At 37.8% G+C, this 25,835-nt stretch overlaps 1 protein-coding gene across 1 annotated transcript in view; it reads right to left on the bottom strand.

Moving 5' to 3' along the window:
* The window catches only part of LOC125280006 (serine/threonine-protein kinase mTOR), a 178,071-nt gene that overhangs the window by 30,971 nt on the left and 121,265 nt on the right, over positions 1-25,835 (bottom strand). Inside the window, exons 16-19 of the mRNA XM_048210303.1 lie at positions 23,843-24,025; positions 3,861-3,995; positions 3,271-3,445; positions 2,427-2,562 (exon numbers count right to left, since the gene is read on the bottom strand). Coding sequence (XP_048066260.1) covers positions 2,427-2,562; positions 3,271-3,445; positions 3,861-3,995; positions 23,843-24,025 — 629 coding nt within the window. The remainder of the gene's footprint in view (positions 1-2,426; positions 2,563-3,270; positions 3,446-3,860; positions 3,996-23,842; positions 24,026-25,835) is intronic.

The raw sequence follows: 25,835 nt of genomic DNA, 5'->3' as shown, positions 1-25,835 counted from the left end.
GAAATATGTGTGCCACAAACAGGAATGGCTTATGATGAGAAGAACACCATCCCCAGGGACAAACATGGAGGTGGGTCAGTCTTGTTATGGGGGGGCTTTGCTGCTGCAGGTAGTGTAAATGTGACAAGTGTAATGAATTATTTTTTGGGGGGTTGGAAAGGTGGATGAAAGTGGGAGTTCTTGTATTCTTAAAGGCAACACATTAAAACGGTAGAAGAACTGCTTGTGTTTAATGGCATCGCTAACAACTAAAATTCAAGAGGGAATGGGAAATGTACAGCAAAGCAGGACTTTCTGACATATCCAAAAAGGTGCAAGATTTCACACTCCTCAATTTGACTGGTTTGGATGCGCTAGATAAATAAGAGTCATTTCACTTTCAAGTGGGTTAGGACAAAGAGGATCCAGATGTGTTAGTTAAGAAAAGATATGCTTGACGGAACAGAAAATAATAATGGACAGACATGCATTCAATATCATGGTGCAAAAACCTGATAAAAGAATTCAATCAAATCAAAAAGTAAAAAGTAAGGACCACCAAGACTTTCATTTTGCCCCCTCCCCCCTCCCCTCTCCCCAACTGGTTTACTGATGCCTTGGTTGAAGCGTTTTCATACAATTTTGTTCACAAAACCAGAATGTCCTGTAGGTCAAGGGGGTTCAATAATTTTGATTACAAGCATATATTTTTAAGATCTTTAAGATGTTTTTTAGATCAATGATCATTTCACATCAATTAAAGGTTAACAACAGATCAACAGCAAATAAGTTTTGCTCATATTTTCCAAAAGTGCCAATACTTGAGGAGGTAATACCAGCTCTGCTCATTAGGTAGGACTGTTGCCTCACAGCAAGAAGGTCCTCAATTTGAGTACCAGCTGAGCAAGAAGGCATGTCTATGTGCAGTTTGCATGTTCCCTCTGTGTTAGCATGAGTTTCCTCCGGGTGCTTTGGTTTCCCCCACAATCCAAAGACTTGCAGGTTAGGTGGACTGGACATACTAAATTTCCCATAAGAATGAGTGTTGGAGTGTGTGACTGCATCCCAGCACTAGGATTTCAAGAGTTAGTGCACTCTCAGACCTGGGTTGCATCAGGAAGGACATCTGGTGTACAACCTGTTTTAAATAAATATGTGGATGATCCGTTGTGGCGACCATTAACGGGAGCAGCCAAGAAAGAAAGTAATGCCATAACTGATTAAAAACGCTAAACATTAATGTTGGCAAATTCAGTTCAGTTCATTTGTGGGAATCTTTTTAAACTTGCCACTTCATGGAATCAATTCAGGTCCTTGCATGGGATTTTTTATTAAAATGTTTTAGTGAAAATATGCAGTTGCGCTCAAAATGTTGAATACTTGTTGCAGAATCTGCAAGCTGTTTATCATTTAAAAAAAAATTGGGTCATTTTTTTTAATTTAGTACCACCATATAAATAAGCCATTTCATTTAACATGTTTACATATAATCCATATATAGCTGAAGTTACACAAACTACCCAGTTCAAAAATTCACATTGCTTTGGTTTCTTTTATTATGGTGTGCAGCTACCTCGATGATCAATGATTGTAAGAATGAGTCCCTGCTTTACCTTGAGTAGTGAAGCTGCCCACTATCTGAAGCCTGCATTGGCTATATGATGATGAGATCCAGCTTTTTACACTTTCACACACTGACTATCTCCTGTCCCGGCCTTCATCCTCCCATCCCACCAACATCTGGAGCCATTGTCGGCAGTACGTGCCCACCAATGAGTGTAACCTTTCATGTGACTGGCTGCGGTTTCAGCGCCGACAATGGACACAACCCCAGCATTTGTGAGCAGAGAATACTGTTCATTTTTTCAAGATTTCGATAACTTTATGTACTTGACTTTTTTTTTTTTTTATCATTCAAATTTGCCTAGGTGGTTAATAACTATTTTTTCTGTGTTGTGACAAACTCAGAACACAAATTTGATATGGCTTTACACGGACTTTAAGATATGTTAACTTTGAACATGATGATCTGTGTAAATTATTGTAATTATTTTGTCTTTTGAAAAATATATAATATCTCATCTTCCTGAAGGGCAGTAAGATGTTTTCATATGTGTCAGTGATTAAAAATGCCAAATAGTGGACGATACATAATACTGCAAATCGGTCAACTATTAATTTATACTATAGTAGTCAACATTTGAAGTGGATCAAAGAAGTTCATCAAAGTTGTCCTAAGAACTAAGTTGTCCTAAAGAAGAAGGTTTCAGGACAACTTTGATGAAAGGTTTTGATCCACTTCAAATGTTGACTACTGTATATTGCACTTCTTGCATCAAACATTCTTAATCTACTTGAAAATGACAATTACTGATTCCACTGATATAATTTGCTTTAAAGAATGACATTGTCGGAGATGCTCTGATGCATGAATGCAAGAGACTTGCCTTAGATTCTTGCGTAAGGAGGCTGGGTCATTAGCTAGTAGAGTGTTCACTAAGCCAAAAAGCTGCATGACCCTCTCGTCTTGCCGTAGATCTTCATGACCCTTCAGCAGGAACATGAACTCATGACCGTTGCTACCTGCAGGGTGCAGAGAAGAACAGAGAAAGCTTTGTCTCTCCATATCAAACTCAGCTGCTATACATGCATTCACATTTACAACCAAGATGTATGTGTGTGGAAGATATTTGTAAGAATGTCGGTAACCAAACAGATCTCGCCCCCCATTGACTACCATAGTACTTATTTTTCCTACTATGGTAGTAAATGGGGGGCGAGATCTGTTTGGTTACTGATATTCTTCCAAATATCTTCCTTCGTGTTCAGAAGAACAAAGAAATTCATACAGGATTGGAACTACTTGACAGTGAGTAAATGATGACAGAATTTTCATTTTTGGGTGAACTATCCCTTAAACCAGGACCTGTGAAGCCCTTGCCAAATATCACAAGATGGGGTTAAAAAAAAAAAAAAGAGAGAAAAAAAAAGAAAAAAGACATGCCATTGAAGCATATTCTCATTTCTCACATATATTTAATTTACTTCACTATGCTTTCATTTTTTGTTTTATTGTTGCGTTGAAATGTATGTGAATATATTCAACAGGCAGTTTGATCAGTTAAACTGGCAGACAAACAGTATAGTTGGCCATTGCTCAGAGCAAGCCATGAGCCTGATCAGATGTAGAATTGTGTATTTGTGTCATTTGTTGACCATTTTCTTTGCTCATAGCATCAAAGACAAATTTGCAGCCTATGCAAAACTGCAAATTTTTATTTGGCTCTTTACCCATGATGGTGAGTTTGCGTGGACGCTGTTTGGAGGTGATGACCTGCAGTGAGGGAGCAATGGACTGGATACGTATTATTGGCTGATTAGGGTCATATGTTCCAGGCACAGCCAACTCCAGATCACGACACATAAGCAGTTTAGGCGAGACGTACTGAAGCTCTAGAGAAGTGAGCTGTGGACAAAGCAATATGCATCAATGCATATGCATAACAATTATATCCTGACAGAAGAGGTTCATTTTAAAAGTACAGCTCTTTTATATGTTTTCACATCTGACATCTTATCACTGTCAGATATATACGACAAAAAATATATAAAATATGGTAATATAAAAGTCAGTCTTCATTCTGAAAATCCGCTTTCCAAAGTTCACCTGCTCTGAGTTCATCAACATCACATAGACCTCTAGTGAGTTTTATAGTTTTTAATCATTGTAGGCATGTATTCATATTTTTTGTTCTCAATCCAAAACAAAACTGTAAAAATGTTAACATTTACAACATGATGATTTATGATATTGCTAAGGGCTGATGTAGATGATCTAATGATTCTGAGCACTACACCATTAGGAAACATTGTTGGCAGACCTGTGGCAGCTGTTTGGAGATCCTGCGGAACACGTGGTAGTACAGGTCCCAGGCCTGCGTCAGGTCCTTCACATTACCTGATCGCATGTACTTTCTACACCAGTCCTGCGCCTCCATTAGGTCTCGACCATAAGCCTGAAACAACAGCCAAAGTTATAAAATTATCAGTATTCTTTTAATTGATCTTAAACCCATTGTGGATCAAAGACAGTTCCAGACATATTTAATAGCTTGTTTGGGAATACATTTTTCTGTTATCAATGGTCAGCATCATTATTCTCAGTAAAGGACTTTCTCATACAGAATGAAAGTGGTTAAAGTTATGTACGGTATGAAAGTGGTTACACAAACTCCAAAGAACACACAGATGCGAAGTTAAGAAAAAGAAGACGACAAAACACACACACACACAAAAAAACAATTTATTACAATTATGAATTTATTGTAAAATATAATTAATGCTGCATGGCAACTTAGATTTATTTTACAGAATAAATGGAATGGTCTGTGACAGTAACTGGTTGATGCAGCTTGAGTGAGTGTCATCATGGATGCATATTAGACTGATCTATACCAGTGGTTCTCAACCTTTTTAGCTCCACGATTATTATTAATTTAGTTAATATAACTAAATTAATATAATGTTAAGACTTATTGGGGCCCCCTGCTTTAGAACCACTGTTGTACACAGATTTAACCAGTAAAATATCTATAAACGTAACTAATAAACATGCAAAAATATTGGCCCAAATTGTTTTATTAATTAAATGAATGTGGCTTAATGAAATAAAACTCGGCATGATGAATATTAGAAAAAAAAGCACTTTTTGTAAATGATATGATCACAAATCATAACCTTGATGTGCTCTGTTTGACAGAAACCGGGCTAAAACCAGATGATTACATAATTTAAATAAGTCTACCTCCCAAGGATATTGTTATATACATGAGCCGTGTCTAAAAGGCAAAGGGGGAGGTGTCGCTATAATTTATAGTACTATTTTCAGTAATTCTCAGAGGTCTGGTTTTAAAATATAATTCTTTTGAAGTGATTGTGCTTTATTTAACGCTATTTAGTGTAACAAGTGTAAATGATAAATCCCATTTGTACTGGGTACTGCATACAGGCCACCAGGGCACCATACAGACTTTATCAAAGAATTTGCTGATTTTCTTTCTGAGTTAGTACTGGCTGCAGAAAGTCTTAATTGTTGGTGATTTTAATATCCATATATATGATAAAAATATGCATTGGGATCAGCATTTATAGACATTCTAAACTCTACTGGAGTTAGACAACACATGTCAGACCCACTCATTGTCGTAATCATAGTTTAGACTTAATAATGTCACATGGATATTGATAGCGTTGAAATTCTGCAGCAGAGCAATGACATCTCAGATCATTATCTAGTCTCATGTATACTCCATTTAGCCAAGGCAACAAAATCAACTCCTTGTTACAAATAAGGTTGAACTATCACTTCTACCACAAAAGATTGTTTTGTAAATAATCCTGATTTGTCTCAACTCCTCAGCATATCCGACAGCTCAGAAATACTTGATGTTGCGAACAGAAACTATGGAATCTCTCTTTTCTGGAGAGCATGTGGAAGAAAATAATACTAGAGGTATTTCGCATTGCGAGGAAGGATAGTATTTTTACTATTATTATTATTATTCCACCTTAAACTGATTGTGCAGACCAAACCATAAGGCCTAGAGAGTTGAAACCTGATTTCATTTCCGCCATTAAAATTTTTCTGCCATTTTGAATTTTCTGAAAAATCTACTTTTTCGAACTCCTCATAGGCAGTTTGTCTGATTCACTCGAAACTTGATATACATCATCTAGAGACCTTCCTGGCAAAAAGGTATCAAAAGAAATTCGATCAGTGATTCACACTCATGACGGGATGCGGGAAAAAAACGTTCAAAATAGGCAGGGCCACTTTCACTTAAATGGTTATAACTCTTGAACAAAATGAGATATTTTCACCAAACTTGTCATACTCGTGTACGAGTTCATTCTGTGGTCATACAAAAAAAACAAACAACAACAACAACAACAACAACAAAAAACCCCCCGGAGATTTACCACTTGATGGCACTATAATGCGAATATACGAACAAACATAAAAAACAGCTTTAACTACACAACTGTCCGAGTTGCCTAGATGATTTATGATGACATTCGTGTATCTCGAAAAACATGGATGCCATCAGCCTATAAACTTCAATATTCACACAACATTCATATCATATGTTGAATTTCCTCATTCTGAACAACTTTGCCTCAAGAACCACTGCTGTCAAACAAATTGTTCGTTAAACATTTGTCATTAAAATCTACTTTTCAAACTCCTCATTCTCAAAAACTTGACATGCATCATCTAAAAACACTCATTATCAAAGTTATCAAAATAATTTCGATTTGTGATTCAGGTTCCCAACAGAACGCCAAAATGTTTGAAGTAGGCAGTTGCCTTTTACTAAAATGGTTATATCTCTTGATTGCAATGAAATATTTTCACCAAACATGGTACACGTGTACAAGCTCAGTCCGAGGTCACAGTAAAAAAACAATGTAGCCTTTGGCCACTTGGTGGCACTGTAATAGGCAAAAAAACATGAAAACCACTACATCTACACAATATATAATAGCTATGGTATAACAAGAAAAAAACATGAAAGTGGAACTACAAGACTTGGTCGAAGGTGCCATGAATGCATCTCTCAAAAAACATGGCTGCCATTGGCCTATGAAATTTGAGACCAAGTTAAAGGGTTAGTTCACCCAAAAATGAAAATTATGTCAGTAATGACTCACCCTCATGTCGTTCCAAACCCGTAAGACCTCCTTTCATCTTCGGAACACAGTTTAAGATATTTTAGATTTAGTCCGAGAGCTTTCTGTCCATCCATTGAAAATGTATGTGCAGTATACTGTCCATGTCCATAAAGGTAATAAAAACATCATCAAAGTAGTCCATGTGACATCAGTTAGTTAGTTAGAAGTTTTTGAAGCATCTAAAATACATTTTGGTCCAAAAATAACAAAAACTACGACTTAATTCAGCATTGTATTCTCTTCCGGGTCTGTTGTTCATCCGGGTTCACGACTCGGGTTCAGTGAACCGCAGCGCACTGCTGACGTAAGATGCTGCTGATGTGTTATCTGGTGCGCCAGAGTTTCGTTTACAGTCTGAGAGAGACGCACGCTGTATTCAAGCTATTTTTTTAAAATGGTGTGTATTCAAGCTATTTTTTAAAATGGTGCGTAAGTGTGCATGTCGCGGATGTCCTAATCGCCAAAAACAACGACGTCAAAGTGCATTACCAACGCCGACAGATTAAAGGATTCAATGGAATCAATTCAGTGGAATCAATTCAATGGAATCAATTCAATGGAAAGGATTCCGGAAGAGAAGAGAATACAATGCTGAATAGTCGCATTTTTTATTATTTTTGGACCAAAATCTATATAAGATGCTTCAAAAACTTCTAACTAACCCACTGATGTCACATGGACTACTTTGATAATGTTTTTATTACCTTTATGGACATGGACAGTATACTGCACATACATTTTCAATGGAGGGACTGAAAGCTCTCGGACTAAATCTAAAATATCTTAAACTGTGTTCCGAAGATGAACGGAGGTTTTACGGGTTTGGAATGACATGAGGGTGAGTCATTAATGACATAATTTTCATTTTTGGGTGAACTAACCCTTTAACAGAGGCCGATCAAAACGAAACTTGCTGGGCCTGTTTGACTCTTGACTCCAGCAGTCTGTGTGAAGTATGAAACAAATCAGCCAAAGGGTGGCGCTACATATCACACATAAACAATATTCATAGCATATGTTGAATCTTCTCATTCTCCATAACTTTGCCTTAAAGGGTCATGAAACCCCAGAAAACATTTTTTGAGCAGTGAACAGATACGTAGAGGCTGCACATAATTGAAAATACTAAAGGTACTCATTAATTTTATTTAAAAGTTGAAATTAGTTATTTTTGCATTTTTCAGAGCGATTTCTGTATTCTGGTTTGAAAAGCAAAGTCGGAGCAACGTCACAAAATCTGACGTCATCGTGTACTTCCGGCATGATCCGGAGTGCTGATTGGCTCCAGTATGGGCTGGTCGAACATGCTGACATCAACAGTTTCTGCATTTATTCAAGACATAAAGCTCATTCAATCCAATCACTACCAGCACAAATGGAAAATATGTTTGCATGAGATTGCATTACAGCGGAGAATTCAAATGTCACAAAAGTGCTGTTCATTTACCTCTGTCTGCTCTGCGTTCAGACACACGAGCTGTATGTATGTGTCCTTCAGTACAGCTAGCACATATGTGTTTGTATTTTACCCGCAATGCAGTCAGAACTGGAGTTTGAAGACAAAAACATGAAAAAAACAATTGTTACACGCAATGAGTTTAAGAACACTAGCCACGTGGCTCTGTATATGGCTCATATACAGAATAAAGTATCCATGTTTAAAGTTTTTATAGACATATTTCACATATTCTCCTGCACCAAACATGAACCAGCATAGTGTATGCGCACATATTTCATCAAGTCTTCTTCAAATGAAATATATGTGCAAACTGGACACTGATACAGTGGCGTGTACGTGATGACACGATTATTCTAATAGACAAAAGACAAATGGAGAAAAAATAAACTGTCTTTATTCTTTCTGTGTTAAACTATGTGTCGTTTATCATGAGACTGCAGTGCTCGTAAACATAGAAAGTATTATTAGCCCTTTTAAATATTCTTTCGCATTTCTCCCTTGTGCTTGGGAGTTTGTTGTCATTTTTATCCATGCTCATATATTAATATTAATTATTCTGTATAATGAGTGTATTGTAGGTCTGTTTCATTGGTTGTTAATGAAAAAAAATAAATAAATAGCTGAAGTAAATTGTACTTAATTTGTCTTCTGGGAAACATGCAAGTATCTTTTGTTGCTTCCGAAGTTCAGTACTAAATGAAAAAAAAAGAAGCAGCAGCAGCAGCAGAAGAAGAAGGGAAAAAAAAGATATTTCAACAAAGTAAGAAAAATTTGAACATCTTCATTCTGTTTTCACCCCCAGGCTCTTAATGCATCGTGTTTCCTTCTGGAGCATTAGTGAATGTTTGAACCTTTTTTAATAGCTGCATTTTTAATAGTTGTCTCCAAAATTGCCTACCCTACCTTTTAACCCTCTAATTATACCTGTTAACCTTCATGAGGACGCCAATGCACTGAAGCTTCTTTGTTTAACCCTGTAAGGCCCACTGTTGTGATATTACAACATCAATTTTATCTCTTCTAAAATAAACCTGCAGATGGTTTTTCTCTCTAAGACCACATTCACACAACTAATAGGTCCTATTGTTCAGCCTTGTAATGCTATTGGGTGGAATATTTTGTGAATAGGTCTGTTCAACTGGTCATGAACTCACATAACCTGCGATCTTGCCTTGAAGCACATCATCATGTTTTAGTGGACTGGATAAATCAAGATTCAAGTAAGTAAAATGCCCAAAATATTTGTATGTGTTTAGTAGCATGTCTAGATCATGCAGATATTAAGGTACTATTGAATGCTTTAATCATATTAGATTTTAAGCTTGTAATGTCAATGTTGTAATTTTACAACACTGGGTGAAAGGGGTAGCAAAATTTGACTGTGCACCTTTCACTTTACATGGATGAATTTTACTCATGTGAAAGAAATACTAATAGAAACAATGTTTTTGATTATTCTCAAGTTTTAAATGTCTTTGTTACAATTTTGAGTTTTAAACAAAATGTAATTATTATTAAATGATAAGGAATTAGATTAAGGAATTAAGGAATATATTATTTCTTTGAGTATTTGAAAGTATTTGGGCAGCAATATTTGAAACTATCTGCATCTTATCATTTATAAAATTTAATTAACTGGTCCTGTTTTCTTTTCTGGGCTTTGCTTGTTTGCCCAAATATCTGCTTGCTGCATGAGGGACAGGTGATAATGTTCTGGAAAGTGGGGGGCATCAACGCTATTAGCATGATAAGTAGAGGGCACACCAAGATAGCCATAATGTAATGTGTGAATTCTGTGGAATGTGTGAATTCTTTAAAATGTCTAAGTATGATTGGGATATGGAAAATAACCACTGTTTTTTTTTTTTTTTTTTTTTCATTTCAGAATGCCACCAGCCAGGAAAGACCATGTTATCTACCAAGTTATGATGTCATTGATGCCATCCAAAACAGGAACAGTGACTTTGAAATGGATTCTGATACAAGTGATGAAGAGGAATGTGGAGATGCCTGTGAACTGGAAAAGAAAAACCCATTGACCACCCATCTGATGATTATGTGGACATTATGCCAACAAAATCAAGTCATTCAAGAACAGACCATGCCCTGTGACAAGTGTCGCTGGCTGATAAAGGATTTTATCATTACCAACACTGATTTTTCAGGTCAGGATATCACTGGGGTATTTCTGAAAGTTTGTCAAAAGATATGAACAAAATAGAGGATGCTGCATACACTGTGGTAAAGAATACACCAAAATACTTTGCAAGCAAGAGTAATGTCTACCTCTGCTTCTCAGAGGATAAGAATTGCCTTTGGGACAATCATAATTGAATATGGCTATGAACAGAGCTAAATTACATTCATGCCAAAGTTTTCATTCAGTTCATCAGTTTTTGTAAATATAATCTGAACATATTTTTTTATAATAAATTATTTTTCATAAAAATATGACTTGTCCAATTATTAATAGTGTGTGATTATTAATGTATATATAGGCTACTGTTATGGGGCTACATAAGCAGAACACCCTGCAAATGAACCCTTAGATGTTGTCTACATTTGTTCAGACAGTGAATGAAATCACTGAAATTCTGTTACCCCACAGGCCCAACATTGCAATAGCTAAAAATTCCCCTAAAAACTTACTAAAATGTAAAAAATGTAAAAACCCATTTATTTCTGCATTAGAGATCTCCTACAACAACATGTAAAAGGTGACATTTTTTTTGATGGTTAAATTAGCTTACTGTAAAGTTACTGCTAGATGTAATGTAATTGTGTTGACAAACTATACATCATTAAAAAGATCTAAGCTAAAATTTTAGTAAAAACTTCTGTTTTACTCTCAAAATCTTATAGTGACCGTAATTTGTTAATATGCGTCAGGAGTTATGAATATGAAAAACTTTTCTTTGAAATATGAGCGTCAGCCACATTCATTGAGAAAAAATTCCTCGTCTTGAAAATGCTTGACAAAATAACATCCCTCAGGGCTTTTAGCTCAAAAGCATGCACATTTGGAGAAATATTGATGGATTCTCATATGTTTGTCAAATTTCTATACAGAGGAGTAATATTTATTGCATTTTTACCCATAATGCGCTGTTGTAATCATTATGAGCGCTGGATACTCTGATGTACTGTTTTCAATTCATACTGGAAGCCTGAAGGCCCTTTCACACTGAACACGAAATTCGGCGCGAATGTTCGCCACGATGACACTCTTTAATCGAGGCTATTCACACTGGGCGCAACGCGAAAAGTGAGGATCCCCCCTCCAGAATATAATTTCTATTCATTTTCCACTGTACACTGTGTGCAGAATTATTAGGCAATTTGATTTTCTGATCATATTTTTTTTCCAAGCACATTTTACCAATTCCAATCCACATCAATCTTAATAACTACTATTAATATTGTTTTTAATCATTTATAAGTGATATATAATTGTTCATGAAGGCTGGAAATGAAAAATGCCTTATATTCAGGTGTGCAGAATTATTAGGCAGATTTTCTTTTACAGGCAAAATGACCCAAAAAAGAGATTTAACTCTAAAATTATTAAATACTCATGAGAAGGACGCAATACTAATGCAATACTTGAAATTGCAAAGTTAAAGCATGACCAAGGGACAGCAAAATGCTCATTGGGTCAGCGGGGTCATACAAAAACAGGTGGAAAAGAAATGACATGTTAACCGCAAAATAATAAGAATTAAGGTGAAGAATTAAGTGTGAAACCATCAGGAACCCTTTAGTCTCCAGCGCCACCATTTTCCAGAACTGCAACCTACCTGGAGTCTCCAGAAGTGCAAAGGGGTAGCAAAATGCTAGCTTGCCCATAGATGCACCTGTTCTTAGGAGTGAATGTAATGTTTTATAAATAATTATGAATTGTAAAGCTCACTGAATTTTTTCTTTTTTCAAGAAGGGCATTTGATACAGTTTCAAAGAAGGTGAAGAAAGAAGTTTGATGAAAGAAATGAGGGATTAAATCTGTGTGAATAGAACATTGTTAATAGAACGTTGTCTCAACTCTAGTCAGACACCGCTATGTCAAGTATGAACAACAACAATGGTGGACTACATGCTTGTGTTAATGCCACAGAAGCTACCCAGCCTATTAGCTTTACTAAAGTAAAGCTTTATTACTAAGCTTTATTAAAGTTTGTATACAGCAAGCAAGGTTTTTAGTGTATTTATGTGGCATTTAGCACCACATACTGATCTGGCATGTATACTACATCATTTTGAGTCAGTTTCAGTGTTTTCATGTGTACGCAGATATTTTGTGAGGCGAGGAAAAAAAAGGGAAAGCTCTGGCTTTGTGTGGATGTGGCCTAATAGTGTTATTGGACCTTAGTGCTGCATTTGATACTATCGACTACAACATTCTTTTGAATAAGCTCAAAAATGGCATAGATCAAATTGTAATTATCTGTCATCAGTTTGTGTTAGTAAATGAAGAGGTATATCGATTACAAGATTAGTAGGGAGTATTGCAAGGCACAGTACTATGACTATTCTTTTATCTGGGGCTTTACTGGTTGGTTGCCATTGTATGCTCAATAAACAAACTCCAGCTGGTCCAAAATGTAGCAGAGTCCTTACTAGAACCAGGAAGTATGACCATATTACCCCGTTTCTGTCAACATTGCACCGCCTCCCTATTATACGTTGCATACATTTTAAATTTGGCTAATTACTTATAAAGTCCTAAGTAGTTTAGCTTCTAAAGTACTTGAGCAAGCTCATCCCATTATAGTCCTTTAAGTCCACTGTGATCTCAAAATTCTGGCGGTACATACATTTAGCGCCCAACCTCTGGAACAGTCTGCGTAACACACGGTAATGCACCTCATTGGTTATGCAGCACATTTGAGCTTCCGGAAGAGGTTTGTTCTTGTGCATCATAAAATTCGAATAGTATGATCATGAAGTAAAAAATTAAATAAAGCTCACCAGTGTGTATTGTTACGGTCCAAGCCCTTGTATTTATTATTTATTTGTTTAGTGTGGTGTGTATTTTTTTCTTTGTATTAATTTTGGTCTTTCTCTTCTCCCGAGGGTAAGCTCCGCCCCTGTGCACCTGCGGCCCATTAATTTATGACGCGCTGGGCTGGTTATAAGAGGAGAGAGTGTGGATGTGAAGGGTGTGCTGTTGAGTGTCGAACTTGTGCTGTCTCCATCATAACTCCAGTCGCCAAGTCACCACTGCCGCTGTCTTTAGCTCTATGTGAGCGTGGTGTACGCTTGAGAAATTCCAACGACTTCAACTCCAGGCGCCAGGCCGCCACTGCCACTGTCTTTGGCTTTATGTGAGCGTGGTGCGCACTTTGGAACCCCCAATGACTATAACACCTGTCGTGTAGCCGCCACTGCCACTGTCTTTAGCTCTACGTGAGCGTGGCGCACACTTGAGAGAGGGCTCGTGCGGTAAGCTGACGCGGACGGCCAGCTTCTGTCTGACGAGTTCTGTGTGCGTCCTGATGGCCCGCTGTTGTTACTAAGTGGTTTGTTTTTTTGTTTTATTTTGTTGATCTGTGCGTTTGTCAATTCATGTTCATTGTACCAGAGCTGGTTCTACCATCGGAACAAGTTGCCTGTGATACGCGAGTGCTGCGGCATCAATAAACAGATAAATTGTTTCTCCTTGTCTCGCGTGTCCTTTTATGTTGCTTACCCCTTTCCCTAGCGAGCTCTTTGAAAGTGGGGTTCGTAACAGTATATGGAGAAGATGAAGATGAAAATAGGCTGTTCAAAGCCTCATGTTCCAAGTCAGAGTTTACCAACTGAGCTAACTCTCTAATGAATGAACCTGAGAGCAGAGGAAAAAGCAGTGAGATGTAGGATTCCAACAAAATACAATATTTACTGAAGTAAAAGTGCAACAAAATATAAGAAGCTGAGCTTCCAAAAACTGGGAAATCAATACAGACACAAGGGTCAAAAAACACTAAATAATACAGAACTTAGAAACATAGGCTTGTAGAAACTGGAAACATAGGCTCAAGTTGGAGAGTGGTGCCACCTGCAAATCTGGAGGGTACGTGGGAGTTAGTGCTTTTAACACTCAGGGGTCGGTTTTTTTCTTACCAGTGCGAACGAGACTGAAAATACTCCGGCAATTTTGGACATACAAATAAGAGTTATATATTATTAAAAACTGTAGAATGTCTTCTTTTGTGTACACTCACAGTAAAAACAAAATGTTGTGCTTTTTGCAAAATAAATAAAACTAACATGATGCGTGAGCTACAGTCTCTTTCTCAATGAAGTCCATTCTGATAGTCCTCAGAAAATGAACTGTACCTTAGTGAATATTAATTACACAAACATGAGTCATCTTACTATCCGCTAATGCGGCCACACCCACGGAGAGCGTGCAGCATTCAAAGGCAAATTCTGAGGCGATCAATGCGAGTGAACGCCCGCGTCAACTTGAAAAAATGCATCAAGCTTAGTCAGATTCATGTACATCGTTTTGAGATGCAGTGGGGAATAATTCTGGAAGAATTTACCTCAAAGGAAGAGCACAACTTTTATTTCATTTTGAGGATCAACTTGATCAAGCTGATGATTGTGAATGTTTATTTTTTTTTATTCTTATTCTTTTTTTATTCTTTTATTTTTATTCTTTATTCTAATTGCGATATAGTGTCTGAATATTAAACCGCAAAAAGTAAATATGAATCCTGCAAGCTTTGTGTGTCTCTGTGTGAATGGAGCAGATGCGCATTTTGTTTACTACACATAACTTACATTAGTAAACATGCCATATTGGCTTTTCCGAAACTATATTGCTATACTGAGGTGAGTGAAATCAACTGAAATACATAATAAAAACTGAAATAAAAAGTGTTGGCAACGTATTAAACTGCACATTAACAGTTAGGCTCTATAATATAACAAATATAATACATAAAATGTCATAGAGGTAATATGAATGTTTAGACCATTTCTTTGGCCTGTTTTGAACAGATTATGAAGTGTTTACTGTGAAATAGTCTAGTGTCACATCAATTAAGCTTTTGCTCACAATGAATGAAAAATTCAGCATCGCATCACAGAAATGCATTATATTTTCAAAATTTTCTTCACATGATGTGCAATAATATGTGCATGCATGAGATCACAAAAATCATGTTTTGTGTTAAGAGTGGACATTATATTAACGTTAATACAACAGCTGATATGATCCTGTTATCAGCATGCTCACAGAGATTCTAATTATTGGACGAAAAACTTCTGCACATAATAACCTAGAATACTGTCTAACACTTGAAGGCTGCTCTGTTAAGTCTTCGTTGTCAGTTAGGAACCTGTGTGTGCTCTTTGATACCAATCTTTCATTTGAAAGCCACATTTCTAGGATTTGTAAAACTGCATTCTTCCATCTTAAAATATATCTAAACTACAACATATGCTCTCAATATCAAATGCAGAACAGTTAGTTTATGCGTTCATGACCTCAAGGCTCATATTAGCCCGGTTCTGTCAACACTGCATTGGCTCCCTGTTAATCATCGTATAGATTTTAAAATCTTACTTACAAAGCACTAAATGGTTTAGCTCCCCAGCGAGCTTTTAATGCATTATAGTCCTTCATGTTTTTTGTGATCTCAGAATTCAGGCCAGTTGATAATACCTAGAATATTAAAATCAACCGCAGGTGGTAGATCCTTCTCCTATTTGGCACCTAAACTCTGGAACAATCTTCCTAACATTGTTCGGGAACCAGACACACTCTGTCAGTTTAAATCTAGACTAAAAATGCATCTCTTTAACCTGGCATACACACAACACATTATCAAATTATGTTTTCAAATCTGTTAAAGGATTTTTAGGCTGCATAAATGAGGTCAGCTGGAACCGGGAACACTTCCTATAACACCAGATGTACTCGTTACATCAGAAGAAGAATGGCATCTACGCTAATATAAGTCTCTCTGTTTATCCCGAGGTTTACCGTAGTCAGCCGTATCCGGGCCGTATCCAGGTGAGACTGAGGACCTGCGCCTAGACACGACAACAACGCAGCCCTGAAGTGCCAGCAGAGATTGTGTCAACTAGATCATCCCCTGTGAAGGCTTCATCGACACAACAGCCAGTGTCACAGATCCTCAACAAACCGTCCCATACCGGCGTGATAAATACAATCCTCAACTAGATGGAACTGGAATAAATACTTTGACTGTTGCAATCCCAGTCGGACTTATGAAAGCTGCCTAAATCATAATCATGCACTGTTGACTGTTCGCCAGAGGAGAACTGGCCCCCTGACTGAGTCTGGATTCTCCCAAGGTTTTTTTTTTCCTTCTCCATTTTACATCTGCTTGCCACCTGATGTCACCTATAGGAGTTTGGGTTCCTTGCCGCAGTCGCCTTTGGCTTTCTTAGGTAGGAACACTTGACATTTGATATTCAACAATGCTTTGATCTGCCTGCATCGACACCCTTGTATGCAAACTGAACTGAGCTGGATGATGACATCACTGTTTACTCTAGAGCTGATATAGATAAATTAAGTAAATTAATAACTATTGATTCTTACAACGGAATGAATCAATACTGGACAATGACACGATTTTCTTTAAGAGCTGCTGTGCAGCCAAAATTATATACCAGTTATTACTGTAAAGCTGCTTTGACAAAATTTGCATTGTAAACAGAAATGGAAACGAAATCAAATTTAATCGTTCTGAACAGAAATGCCAATTTGAAATGGCCATTAACCGGTTAATAATGTTATTTTATCGTTCCATTTAATATTTTGATTTGGCAGTCAACCAATCACAAATTCAAATAGTACAGCCTATGCAAATGGGACGCTGACGCATCCAATGAGTGAAATGCCCGCGCTGACGCGCTCAGCTCAGCTGTCAAGTCATCATAGGTTAGGTAAGTCACAATGGCAATGCCCTGGCATTCATTTTTCCGATGATATGTCACCAACTGTCAAGTATTAGGCCTACATTTAAGTGAAAATGTATGTCAAGTAATATGCAGCTTCTTGTGCGTTTTGAAACCAGCGAAAATTGCAGGATAGTACAATTTTCAACGTCACATGACGCATCTGCAGCACTTCTGTGAACGGAGAGAACTAGGCCTACCTACATAACACATATAAAATAAAAGGGAATATTTAGGCCTATAGGCTACGCAAAATATTTCACTTAAATAATTAGGTCTACAGATTAACAAAACAAAAGTGGTTCATTGTGGCGCACTCTAAAGATCTAGGTAAGGAAACAGACATTCTGCTTGTTTTCGTTATTTGTGTCTTTTGTAAATGTATGAATTATGTATGTGTTACATGCACATGGACATTCTATTTGTTTGTTGTCATCTGTCACATGTTCCTTTGTTCTAGTTTCCCGCCACAATCAGTATCCATGGACACTAATCCAATTCATCACAGCTGTCTGTCGTTTGAGTTAATCAGTCTGTCTATTTAAGTTCCAGTTTCTGTTCAGTTGGTTGTCAGGTGTCATTCGTGTATACTTTGGTGTATGTTCCTGTACGCTCCAGTTGGATTATCTAGTAAAAGACTTGTTTTGATCTTATCTCCTCATCGTGTGCTTTATACACCAGTGGTATTGTAACAGAACACCTGACCGAAACAGTAAGCTAAGTGTTTATCTGTAGGATTTTCTTTTTGTTTTTTCGTGTTCAGTGTTTTTTTCCTTTTTTCACTTCCGCTTACACCATGGACCCTTCCGTTAGACTTATATACCCAGGCGTTGCACTAATGTGCCTTAAGCAGGGAGAAAGCTCCCTCGAGAGACATTTGGAGGAATATTTGGATCTCGCACATCTAACCACCTTCCCGGACTACTGTCTGTGCTCATTCCTGTATGCTGGACTTAACAACACCACAAGAGCACAGCTGTCCGGGGGAGCTTCATGTCATATGTGGAGTGGGTGCTGGCGTCCTGTGGATCAGCATTCACCGTCGGAGTTGCCGCCAGCCCCACTCCCCAGCCAGTGCCCAGCCAGAACCACCCAGACGGCGAGGATTTTCGACCTGAGCCCACCGCAGGTAGAATGATGGAGACTGCCGCCATTGAGCCGCCCACGCACACAAGAGCGATCGGGGGTCACATCGCCATGGAGCCCAAGCAGCGTGAACCTGACCAGGTGTGTGAGCCGGCCGAACCTACCATCGCCGAGGGAGTGTTGGTGGACCTCGAGGGGCTGGAGGAGAGCCCCACCCACCCCCCGCTACTGAGAGTGAGTTCTGTATGGAAACACTGCTGGACTTAAAGTGTGGACAGTACTTTTTTCTCGCTCCTGTACTGTTCCCCGTAGTGCTGGTCCCGTCCAGCGCACCTCTCCCACTTAAACACCAACCCTCCTGTGACTCACTACTGTCTTTGGATTTTTGCATGGAACTCCAGCCTCCGCCGAGCTCGCTCCAGCAGCCCACGAGTACACTTCAGCCTGTTTCTCAGCCCACAACCATCAGTGCCATCCAGTCATCTACATTTCCCTTCAGTCCCTCAACACCATTTCCTCTCAGTAGCGTGGTACCATCTCGGGCCTGATGGGATCCGTCTCCTCCTGGGCACGAGGAGCCTGAAGCTCTGCCTCCAGCATCGGACGGTCTCGAGCTGCCTCCATCCATCGTCCTGACTCCTGCGCTCCTTCCACCCTCGACCTCGGAGGTGACCATCGGCCTTACAACCACGCCGCACTCCCTCGGAACGTCGGCTTCACCTGGGTCAGACATCGCTGCGCCTCCGCTGCGGACCTACGGACCATCCGCTGCTCTCTGGTCCTCCACCCCTTCCACTACGGCTTGCTCCGCCCTACCTCAGGCTCCGTCTCCGCCCTCAGTCGCTCCAACGCGTCTTCAGACCTCCGGATCCCCTCCTCAATCACCAGAGGTTGTCACTCTGTCGCGGCCGCTTGGATATTCACCATCTCTCCACCACCTCAGCACGTCGACTACGCGGTGAGCTCCATCCTCGCCGTCGTTGACTGTGGTCCTCCCCATGGCGGTCAACAACTACCTTCCATAGCTCCTCCCTCCATCAACACCGCTGTGGGGCACCATCCTGGCTGTCGTCTGGCTCAACATCCTGCAGCCCGTTTAAGACCATCCACCATACTTCACCACCTCCTGCACCACCCTGGACTCCTTTATTCCGCCTCCTCCCGGTGAGCCGTCTGCATCCCATCTTCATCTTCCCCTCGCTCTACGGCGCGAGGACATGCCTTTCCGGGAGGGGGCGTAATGTTACATGCACATGGACTTTGTTTGTTTGTTGTCGTCTGTCACATGTTCCTTTGTTCTAGTTTCCCGCCACAATCAGTATCCATGGACACTAATCCAATTCATCACAGCTGTCTGTTGTTTGAGTTAATCAGTCTGTCTAAGTTCCAGTTTCTGTTCAGTTGGTTGTCAGGTGTCATTCGTGTATACTTTGGTGTATGTTCCTGTCCTGTTCCTGTACTCTCCAGTTGGATTATCTAGTAAATGACTTGTTTTGATCTTATCTCCTAGTCGTGTGCTTTATACACCAGTGTATTGTAACAGTATGAAGTATGACCATAAATTATAGCTACAGTTTACTGTCTTATAGAAGGAAAACAAATCCAGTGGTCGCGCCGGTGCCTCACGCGCGCACACTAATTATTGCATTGCTAACTTGATATCGCAACCTGTTAAATATTAAATTAAAATACAATCAACCAAACGTTACACTGTTAAATTCAATTCTGTAATACAATCTGCCGTTTACCACCCGTGACCACCGCCTTACTGTGCTGTTATATGTGAAGGATAATGTTGATAATGTGAGTGAAGTACAAAGCTCATATAATAAATAATAGTTTAGCATTCGTCTCTAGGATAAAAACAGTTGGATTTGTGCCGAATGAGAAAGGTAGGCTACAGATTCACTTTAAATTAATTTGTTTTGCATCTTATTTAGTTTTATTTCCAATAAATAAACCTGTTTCTCACCTTGACTATAGCAATAGAGGCTGGAATGGCGTTAAAAAAGAAAAGATAATTTTTTTTTTATTCATTTTGGCTTGACGTTTATATAGCCTGAATAGTCCAACTGTTAATTTTAGAGGTTTTGTTGTGGAGTATAGGCTAAGTGGATAGGTAAAATAATATAGGGCAGTTTTGTTCGTAATTTATGTTTACAAACATTATAAACAAAGCTATGTAGGCTAGGCTACTTTTACATTTTATTTCATTTACCGATAACTTTATTATCATTATTTCTGAATGTAATAGTAAAATGCGACGTATAGGCCTATGCGACTTAACTTTTTTCCTCTCAGGAATAGCGTCGGTATTTTTAACCATGCAGCAAACATTAAAATATCTTGAAAAAATACTTTAATTTATAAACCATTTTTCCTTTTGTTTAATAGGGTTACATTTGGACAGAATCTTGTTATAAAAGATAATTGTATGCCTATTGGCTAAGACGGCAAATACACTCTCTTTGTTTTTTAATAAATAAATTATTATTATTATTATTAAGTAGGCTATATGCAAAAATAAAAAAGTTATTAACCATTATTTTTTTTAATCAAACCGGTTTCGGAATGTTTATAATACGAAGCAACGCTGGAACAGAAACGTTAAGATACCGATTCTGCTCAGAGTGGAACGATTGAATTTTTTTTTCGTTTTTAAGCCCTGATAGAAACACCAAATGCCAGGTACAGTATGTGATGTTCACATATATCTTTAAACAGGATTTATTTCCAGGTATAGCTGTGTACTCAAAATGTGTCTTTGAATCATTTATATAGTTCACAATATTCTAACTACAAACAAAAAATTATATATTTCTTTTGTCATTGCATTCTTTCTTAGTTCACTCAGTCACATTCCTGACTGAATGGCCCATTATGTGGCTCATTAGGGGCAGGGTCTTAATCTCCTCAGGTGTGAATCACAGCATTATTCATAAAGATTCACGCATCCTCACATATGGCCTTTCTAAACAAAAAGTGTTTAGAAACACTGTTTTACATTGTTTTATGTGACTGAGTAGGCAGGATGATCATTTTGAAGCTAAAACTCTAGACAAAAATATACAGTTGCCAAAAGTCTTGTGAAAAAATGTTTAGTATGTGTTTTAAGGACTTATTTCAGTGACTTATTTATTTTTTCAGAAACCATGCATATACGTAATTCTCTCAAAAATACAAACATGTACATACTTGTAGCTCACATATTAGTGTAGCCTAGTTTGTGCTGAATACAGTGTAATGAGACTTTTGTCATTAACTTGTTTATAAGCAACTGAAAAAAGCACAAATTTCAGGGCATGTTAAAACTACTCCAGGACTCCAATCCAGCCTCAGAACCCAGAGGGTTAAAGTCTGATGATTTCACACTTCGAGAAGGGTGCCTCCTGCTTGCCTGGAGGGGGTTAGCAGTCCAGTGATGAGACTTCACAGGAGCCCCTCCTCTAAGAACGACTCCTGATGTTCCCTTAATGGTGTCTTAGGGCAGTGGTTCTCAAACCACTGTCCCCAGGACAGGTTTGAGAACCACTGTCTTAGGGTATGGTAAAAGTCTGTAATGAGTGCAAAAAAATCCCAAAGGGTCATATATAGAACTGACCATGGACATAATTTATCATCTAGTGCATAGTTGATCTTTAAGGGACACATGACATTTGAAGATCCTATTGAGCACACTTATCAGCCTCAGTAATTGTGCCAATTATGCCCTGAGAAGAACAGCCAAGGACAACAAAGAATGTTTCTCAGTAAGGCAACCAGTTCAGTCTTAAACAACTTTTATGTGGATGACTTTGTGAAGTCTTTGGACACAAAAGCTCATGCCATTCATCCTTATCAGGGATTGAAGGCACTTTATGCATTTGGAGGTTTCAAATGAACAAAGTGGACCAGTAACAGTTGAGCAGTTTTAGGCTTATTACTGAGGCTGATAGGGCACAGGAGTTGACAGAACTTGACCTGGATATGGAAGACCTGTGGAGCGAGCTCTTGGTGTACAGTGGTATGCTGAAGAGGATATCTTTAAATTTCACATGCCCCTTAAAGGGTTAGTTCACCCAAAAATGAAAATTATGTCATTAATGACTCACCCTCATGTCGTTCCAAACCCGTAAGACCTCCGTTCATCTTCGGAACACAGTTTAAGATATTTTAGATTTAGTCCGAAAGCTTTCTGTCCCTCCATGGAAAATGTATGTACGGTAGACTGTCCATGTCCAGAAAGGTAATAAAAACATCAAAGTAGTCCATGTGACATCAGTGGGTTATTTAGAAGTTTTTGAAGCATCGGAAATACATTTTGATCCAAAAATAACAAAAACTACTACTTTATTCAGCATTAACCCTTTAAAGATCATCCATGCGCTAGACAAGAAATTCTATCAATGTTCAGTTCTATATATGCCCCTTTGGGATTTCTTGCACCCTTGACCTTCACAGTAAAGTCTATCTTATAGAAGTTATGTAGACTTAACCTTGCCTGGGATGGAAATATTCCAAATGTCTTTGCTTAGACATGGGAACAGTGGCTGCATGGACAGAGTTGACTATATAGAATAGTCATCTACTAGCATATTCCATATACTAGCATATTCCTGAATTACTTTTAAAGCTGGAATAAACTTAGGAATGCTGTAGCATGGATTCTCAAATTTAACAACTTACTCATACAACTCGTCCAGAAAAGGAAGAATGCTATGAAAATGATGAGCTGTTAGGCAAGGGACAATTTGGAAATGTTACAAAAATATTAAATATTAAAGTTCTATGTCACTATCAGTTCAGGACATCGATGATGCAGAAGTAGCCATTGTAAGGTTTCACCAACAGCACAGATCTGCATGGGACATAGAAAGCTTATGCAGTAGAATGTCAGTAGGAAGAGGATGTCAGTAGGAAGATCCGGTCTGGATCCAATGTTCGACCTAAACGACCATTAACCCCCAAACACTTACTACAGCTCAAAGTCCAATGTGTATTACCACAAGGATTATTGTTTTATTTACCAGCAATTTGTTTTTGATTCTGCTGTGTATTGCTAATGCCTGCCTGACTGCCAGCATGTCTCTCCCATACCATCATTGGACACAGGTACAACTCACAGCCCTCACAGTATTTATTAGAAGAAGTGTGTTGCAACTAGACAGCATCTTAATGGTGGATTTGACACTTTGATCACTACACTGAGAATAATCACCCCACAAATCAATGTTCACTGTGTGTTTTTAATTTAGTGCACTCTGATTAAATATTTTAGAACAGTGCATACTAAATAAAAATATAATAATACAAAATTCTATGATTTTTAATTACTTTTCCAGGCGTGTAAATCAAAATTTATTTTTTTCATGACTGTGGGAAACGATGTTAATACATTTCTGACATGATATATATATATATATATATATATATATATATATATATATATATATTGCATTTTTTTCAATGATAGGCAAAGAAAGCACACATTTTCTGAAAAATGGAAACATATTACTGAACATTAATGCAGATGCACAAGAAGTCATGTTACACTGGTTTTACTAGTGTTGTAGACTCAAAACATCCATTAACTGTGGTAAAATAATTGTAACAAGTCCTGTAAGCACATAAAGTTCTTATCTTCTCTGTTTTGAATGATCCTTTTGTGAAGCATGTAAAGTGCATTTTTACCTGATTAAATGACGTTTCTTTCAAAGTTTGTGGCCCTCTCTCCATCATGGCATGAAGGGGCTCCAGGACGGCAAACATTCCCTTGACATTCCTCTCTCCAAAGTACAGACGTGACGCCTCCTCCAGCCCCTCGTGCCACATTTCATGCCACAGAATAGCCACCCTGATCAGCTCCTCACTTACCTGAACATAAACTGAATTTAGCTTTTGGCAGATGTTTTAGATTGTAATCGACCCTTGACTAAGCTCGGCCTTAAAAACATTGCTTAGGACACAGCATACGAAATAAAAATAAAAATATAATAACAATAAACATTTTTATGATTTTCTATGACTTTGAAGATTTAATTAATTTCAATGACTTTTCCAGGTACCTTAGAGACTGCTCCTGTACCTTAGCGATTGCTGTTAATCATGTTTTCAGATAAGCTTTTTCTCTTTTCTACTGCAAGTTTCATTCCCTTGAGGATCTGTGAGTTTGAGAAAGATCTGGCTGCAGACTTGAACTTACATTCTCAGACTTGCATTCTCACTCACTTGTGCTTCCTCTAACAGTCATGTCACTTGTAATTGCCACCTGCATTCTCCACTGATCGACATCACATAACAATGCATAGTGGCTTATGTCTGATTTAGTTCAAGACTCATTGCTGTATGCGTAATTTTTATCAATACATAATTATACGCTGTTTAGACTTTTTATTGCTGATATACAATCATTAAAAGTTATATTAATTTATGATTTGAAGCTCTTTGTGTTTAGACATTAGGCTATTTATTATGATTTTGGGATGATGCCACTCCTGTACTATCTTGAATACATAAAATAAACAATTTGGCAGAATGATATTTACATTGTCTTAAAGTAATTATATCGCTTACATTATTAGCAGTGGGCTATAGTTTACCACCTGTTTTACTTTACTATCTCACAGTAAAAATGTGGCAGAGGAGGCGATAGTACATGTGTTGTTGACTTAACTAAATGGAATGAAATTACAACTAAATGTATTTTAGTAGGAACTAAATGTAGTTTAGTCTTTAATAGGAAAATACCCAATGTGATTTTGGAAACAAAACATTTAATGTTTAATAAAATCATTTAATATATAAAAAAGCCAATTCTCTTTAAAAAGCCAGTTTTAAAATTAAGAGAGACTAAATGTAATATACATTTGGTTGTATTTTATTGTATTTATTTTTTATGCAGATGAGGTAATAGAGACATACTGCATCTTATATTGGAGTTAGCAGAGTGGTGCTTACTACTTCTGATTGCAATGTTCCCTAAATTATTACAACATATTGTGAATTATTTAAGTATGACTACTGGGCCATTCAGCTTTTATACATTTTTGAGGTTTCTGACTCATTCTTGTCAGTGGGCATCTATACATTCTAATCATTATATGCTTTTTATGATTATGACTTTTAATTTATTTATTTTCATTGTAGACATTGTTTTTGTTTTATTAAAATTTGTTCTATTTGTTTTTTTTTTTGTGGTATTCTGAAGCATGTTGGCAAGCTGCTGCTGTATAAATAGTGCTATATAAAAAAAGACTTTAGCAGTAAAGTAACAGGTCCTATATGTCCTATATGGTGTCCTATATGGTCCTATATGGTGTGTTGGAACACTCAAATGTGCTTGGTTCTGTCCAGCAGCCCAAAATACAGTGCATGGAGGAACAAGACCAAGGCAATGGCCAAAGTTACTGAAGGCTGAATGTCCAGAGAACAGGAATAATGTTCTGGAACCCCCTCAAGCTTTGTTTTTACTAATTTGCAGGATATGCTTATATTCTTTGAGCAATTTGTTGACATAATGAAATGTATTATAATCCTGCAATAGACAAAAGAGACAAGACACAAGCAGAAACAAAAATCTTTTTGAAAAAATAAAAAAATAAAATAAGGTAATAAAGATCTTTTAATCATTTAACCATTCCAGCTTCTTGGCCCCACTGGCAATGCAAACAAAACTGTTGGAAAC

Source organism: Megalobrama amblycephala, linkage group LG12 (assembly GCF_018812025.1).
Source record: "Megalobrama amblycephala isolate DHTTF-2021 linkage group LG12, ASM1881202v1, whole genome shotgun sequence".
NCBI lineage: Eukaryota > Metazoa > Chordata > Actinopteri > Cypriniformes > Xenocyprididae > Megalobrama > Megalobrama amblycephala.
This window is presented reverse-complemented; position numbering and strand designations above follow the sequence as displayed.